This window comes from Hipposideros armiger, unplaced genomic scaffold (assembly GCF_001890085.2).
Source record: "Hipposideros armiger isolate ML-2016 unplaced genomic scaffold, ASM189008v1 scaffold_1497, whole genome shotgun sequence".
Taxonomy (NCBI): domain Eukaryota; kingdom Metazoa; phylum Chordata; class Mammalia; order Chiroptera; family Hipposideridae; genus Hipposideros; species Hipposideros armiger.
In genome coordinates, this window is record NW_017732847.1 from 99004 (window position 1) to 105207 (window position 6204).

Sequence of the window (6204 nt, forward strand, 5' to 3'; positions counted from 1 at the left end):
AAGGGGAACAGACAAGTTGCTGTCCTTTTGTTCTTCAGTTTAGTTGTGGAGGACATTGCTTCACTGGCCCAAGTTGGCACCATCATTGCGCTCTTTCCGGGAGAGGCAGATCAGTCGCCGGCTTCTGGACTGCCACTCACTGTGGCTGCTAGCCACACACGGTAGCCCATGGCAACCCACTGCAGCAGGGGCTGCAGCCTACACGGTCACCAGCGACTCACAGTAGCCCAGCTCCAGGTTGAGCTGTTGTTCAGCATCTTAGCCGCAGAGGCCAGTGTCACTGGCCCTCATATATGGGATCCGAACCGGGGTCCTCTGGCATCTCAAGCCAGCTCTTAACCAATGCGCCACTCGGCCAGCCCACCCATATTCTTAATTATTTCATTAGAACAGATTCTAGATTTATTCATCTGTTATTTACAGATTATTGTAGATTCCAATTCTAGAAATGGATTTGGTGAGTTAAAGGGGACACAGTTTTTATACTACCCAGTATCTCTACCGAGAATATTCAGTAGTATATAAAAAGGTTTGCATGAATCTTTGATAATTTAGGGTGCATTTATTAAATCAATACTGTAACATCATAGGGAGCATATTTAAAACCATAAAAATAATGACATTCTTCTTTTTGATCACAAGAAATATTTTATAAATTTGTGGGGAAATCCTCAGGTACCAAGATTTGGGGATGATTTAAACCAGTTAGGAATCACAATATGAAAATACAAGGATAGTCTTAAGAGTATTTTTGAGCTTTCCTTAAAAGGATTTTTTTAATGTTAAAATACAGAATTAAATACAGCTCTGTTGCCTTTTTTACTATAGTCTGGAAAATGAAAAAGTCATGTAAACCAAGAATTTTAACTTGCTATGAAAAACTTGTTATGAAATTTTTCAGACATGGAAAAGTTAGAAAGAAAGCTGTGGACATTAACTGCCTTACATCTAAATACTTCTGTTATGCATTAGCTAAGAGTAAGGACATTGTCCTACATAAACAATAATTATCCTACCAAATAAAACTAAACAGTATTTCCTTAATATCATGTACTCCAGTATTTTTTCAGTTTTCACCAGATGTCCCTAGAATTTTTTTAAATGCGTTTTTCATGGAAGAGCATCAGTCAAGATTCATGCGTTACATTTGATTGTTTAATCTCTTAAACTGTTTTTAATGTGAATTTTATCTTATTTGTGTAGTGATAAATAAGTTTTTATTTCTTTCCCTCGATATTCTGTCTTATCTATGGCTGATATGTAAACAGTATTTAAATGATACAGGAAAATGAGTATTGGAAAAGATTCTGACGGGAATTAGTTATTAGTAGAGACAAATATATTTTGCTGTGTTTAAAAACATTGGTCATTAATGTACCTTCAACATCAAAATGATATAAATTAACAATTATTTGTTTTATACCTTTATATCAGGATTTGCTTTTGTTTTTTAAATTTGAATTATTCTTGTTTACTTTTTTTTTTTTCTTTAGGAATTCTTTTAGTCGGACCACCAGGAACAGGGAAGACACTTCTTGCCCGAGCCGTGGCTGGAGAAGCTGATGTTCCTTTTTATTACGCTTCTGGATCAGAGTTTGATGAGATGTTTGTGGGTGTGGGAGCCAGCCGTATAAGAAATCTTTTTAGTACGTTTTAATGTATCTTTTATATAATACTAACTTTTCATTTCAGGGGAAGAGGGGTTTTTTACCATTTCTTTCCTACTTGATTCAGATTGGTAGTCAGCTGAAATAGCCATTGTGTGGTTCTGGTTTCAGGTAACCTTAATTTGTGAGCTAATACAGAACTGCTTTCCCCCGCATACCGCCAGAAGAGCTAGTGGACGTGTTAGATGCAGTTGGGGGCTCCTGAAGAGCTGGGGGGTTTTGTTTTTTTCATTTTAGTCATCATTTCTGTAGTATGTAATTAAAAGAGTAATTAGCCTCAGCCCTGATTGTATATGGTTTGTACAGCTAGGAAGAACGAATGAATAATCAGTTGTTTTTTTGTTTTTGTTTGTTTGTTTTTAATTAGGGAATTGGGAGAGGGGAACAGTGTTGGGGAATTGGGGCAGGGGACCAGCCAAGCTGTTGTTTTTGAATCTTAGTTGTGGAGGGCACCGGTTGCTATCTGGCTGCCCGTTGGCAGCTTGTGGCCTCTAAGCTCAAGGTGCTGTGTTCAGTCTTATTTGCAAGTGGGCATAGCCACCATCCCATGTGGGAGTTGAACCAGCAGCCTTGTTGTTAAGTGGATAGTGCATGCTCTATCCACTGAGCCATGCGGGCGGCAGCTCAGCTCAAGGTGCCGAGTTCAGTCTTAGTTGCGGGCGGGTGTAGCCCACCATCGAACAGGCAAGTCTTGTTGTTAGGAGCATGTGCTTTCACCAGCTGAGCCATTCTGCTACCTGCTGGCAGCTCAGGGCAGCTCAGCTCGGGTGCAGCTCGCTGGCCCATGTGGGAATTGAACCGGCGGCCCTGTTGCTCAGAGCTCGCGCTCTTAAGGTAACTCTTAACCAACTAAGCCACTTGGCTGGCCCCGTTGGTTTTATATATCATTCTTTATGGTATAGTTTTTTTTTCTTCTGAAGCTATTGTTCTTCAATCAGTTCAAAAAAACAAAACTCCTTTTGTGTATTTTCTCCCTAATGAATGTCTTTTGTTGATTTTTGACAATCTTATAGGTTTTTAATATTTATGATTTTGTTCAAAAATGTTGATTTCATTAAACTTACTTGAATGTTTTCTGTTTTCCTAGGGGAAGCAAAAGCGAATGCTCCCTGTGTTATATTTATTGATGAATTAGATTCTGTTGGTGGGAAGCGAATTGAATCTCCAATGCATCCATATTCAAGACAAACTATAAATCAGCTTCTTGCTGAAATGGATGGGTAATTGAATCTTCCTCTGCCTTTGGAATATGTTTGATATATTTGGTAACATTTGAGAGAGGGGAAAATGTTATGATTATAGGCGACAGCGCACTCCCTCACGTAAAAAGTCAAGACAAGCTATTCTCAGTACTGTATTGTTTCTATTACTAATGGGGTAATTAATGTACCAACTCCTTTTAACTGGTGATAGCTACATGTTTTTTCATTTATTGTATTATGACAGGATAACAGTGATTCCAGCTAAGACTAAGTAGTCTGTTTGGAGATGTAAAGAGACAGTACTCTGGTCCCTATATAGTTTGTGGCTAGCTTTTAGTGTTGTGGTAGATAAAAAGCTTGCATCAGTTTTCATAATATAGAAAGCAAGAGGTGGGGTTGCTTTGAAAGAAGCAGAAATGTTTCTCAAAGTCATATAAGACATTCTGAAACCAAATAGGAAGTCTAGGAACAAATGATTTGAGTTGGTAAACTTAAAAATAATTTTTCAGAAATTAGTCAGGTACTCAAACTTTTTGTGTCAGGTCTTTTCCTAAGTATAACAAATATTACGCAGATATTTAATCGCAGATGATTTGGTGATTTATTAGTAACACTTTTATTGAAGTATACTGGCCTAACATTTGTTAATTTTCAAAAATAGAGATATCATTTGGGGCATAAAAAGATTGATCTTTTTTCTTTGCTGTTAATTAAGATTAATGATAGTTTTGTGTAGAGCATTTCTATGTCTGTGCTGTTTTAATTTTTAGTGCAACTTTTTTTTTTAATAGTTTTAAACCTAATGAAGGAGTCATCATCATAGGAGCCACCAACTTCCCAGAAGCATTAGATAAGTAAGTATTAAAAAATATATATATATTATAAAATACTGATACATGCTGGAATATGGATGAAGTTTAAAAACATTATGCTAAGAGAAGGAAGCCCATCACAAAACATCACATATATTATATGATCCCATTTATATGAAATGTCCAGAAAAGTAAATCCATAGCAACAGAAAGTAGATGAGTGGTTGCCAGAGGCTGGGGAGAATGCAGGGGAGAGGGTGTGTGTGTGTGACTGCCAGTGGATGTGGGTTTTCTTTTTGAGAGTGGATGAAAATATTCTAAAATTAGATTATGGGGATGGTTGCACAATTTTGAATATATCAAAAACCACTGTGGACTCACTTGAAATTCTGTGATATGTGAATTATATCTTAGTAAAGCTGTTATAAGAACCTCTGATAATTTATATATCACAAAATTTGAGGGAATAGAGTGTATTTTTAAAATAAAAAGTACTATAGTTCAAAATTTTTGTTGACTTTATTATAGAAGTTATTCACATTTTCATTTGATCTAATAGTTTGTCTTTGCCTAAGACTCTGGTTTAATATTCTACACACTTAAGCAGCTAAAGTGGGTGTGTAGCTCATAATAGACTGGTGTAGAATTACTTGTTCCTTGACTAACTGCCTTGCATGTTTTTGTTTCTGAGAGTTGTGTACTATCCAGATGTACATCTATGTGAACATTTGTTCTGCCTTTTGGTCATTGAAACTGTTCTTTGAGCCACGTTTTACCAGGAACTATCTGAATATTTGTGTTCAAAACTCCATCTAACCTCTGGTTGTCATTGGCCTTCCATTCTTTCTTTAGCATATTTGTCCTGTTTGTTTTGGCCTTTAGCATAGTCGACTTATTAGTTTATATTTTCTTTTTGTATTCTTCTTTTAGCGCCTTAATACGTCCTGGTCGTTTTGACATGCAGGTTACAGTTCCAAGGCCAGATGTAAAAGGTCGAAAAGAAATTTTGAAATGGTACCTCAATAAAATAAAGTATGATCAGTGTAAGTCTAATTCCATGATACAAACATGGTTATCTCCATAAAATGGTAATACATCAATGCACCCTATTTGTGGTCCTTACTTGATAAGTGTCTTTAAAGACCAGTTCCTTTATATGTCCTTTTCCCCTTCCATTTATATATCCTCTTAAAAAAAAGTCCATTTCTTTTCTTTTTTTTTTATTTTTATTTTTAGCTGGGCCATCCTGCTACCTGTTGGCAGCTCAGCGGCTGCTCAGCTCGGGCTGGACTCGAACTGCTGTTGCTCAGAGCTCAAACTCTTGAGCGAGCTCTTAANAATTCAACAGTTTTTAAACGGTTTGTCCTATTTGCTCATTCACTTCCTTTCCATTCACAGTTGTATTCAAATTTCAGCATTTATCTCAATAATACCCTTTGTAGTTAGGTCCCCTTATCCTCCATCCTGCACCCCAGGTTCAGGACACATTCCAGGTTCACACATAACATTTAGATTTTTCTCTAATCTGAAAAAATTCCTCAGCCTTTTTTTGTGGGGAGTGAGAGTGGATCTTTTGTGACCTTACAGATTGTGTACAATACACACTAATTTGTAGAATGTTCCTCAGTTTGGCTTTGTCTGATGTTTCTCAGTTACTAAATATGACTTTTAATGACTGTGTGATATTGTGATTTATAATAAGAAATATTTGTTCTTAGTCCCTCCCTGTTTCTGGCACAGAACTAAAACTCTTGGAAGTTTACAGTGAAGAGAGCAAGAAAGATTCCTCTTGTTATGTTAATGAGATAACTTTTGGAACTTGCCTAAGGATGGGGGCTGGTTGCCTAGAGAACCAGCCCTGTGCTTTGAGAGTGGGAACATCTAGCCCCACCCACTCATTCCTCCCCACCTCTGGGGAGGGAGAGTGGCTGGAGGTTGAATTAATCACCAGTGTCCAATAATTTAATCAATCATGCCAATGTAATGAGATCGCCATAGAAACCCAAAAGGATGAGGCTAACTTGCCCTACACATCTCTTCCACCTAGCCATCCCTGAGTTGCCTGTATTATAATAAACTGGTAATATACTAAATAAATGTTTCCTTGAGTTCTGTGAGCTGCTATAGCAAATTAATCATACCCAAGTAGGTAGGGAGACATTGGAACCTATGACTAGCCTGTTGGTCAGAAGCATAGGAAACCACCTGGTCTTGCCACTGGCATCTCAAGGGCGGTGGGGGGAGTGGGGGTGAGGGGTGACTTTGTTTAGAATTGAGTTGAATTGTAGGATGCCCAGCTGGTGTCATAGAATTGCTTATAGGTGTAAGGGAAAAAAATCCACATATTGGAATTGGGTGCAGAATTGTAATGACTTTATGGTGTTCCTCTATATGGTTGTACAATACTTCAACCATTTACCTGAAGTTTTAAATTGTTTTTAATGTTTTATTATTAAAGTTAGCACTGGGGTGATCATCTTAATATCTCATGTCTTTGCCCATATTCTTTTTTTTTTTTTTTTT

At 37.3% G+C, this 6204-nt stretch overlaps 1 protein-coding gene across 1 annotated transcript in view; it reads left to right on the forward strand.

Moving 5' to 3' along the window:
- Nucleotides 1-6204, forward strand: part of YME1L1 (YME1 like 1 ATPase) — a 73017-nt gene that overhangs the window by 51695 nt on the left and 15118 nt on the right. Inside the window, exons 10-13 of the mRNA XM_019634085.1 lie at nt 1494-1646; nt 2755-2887; nt 3661-3723; nt 4612-4724. Coding sequence (XP_019489630.1) covers nt 1494-1646; nt 2755-2887; nt 3661-3723; nt 4612-4724 — 462 coding nt within the window. The remainder of the gene's footprint in view (nt 1-1493; nt 1647-2754; nt 2888-3660; nt 3724-4611; nt 4725-6204) is intronic.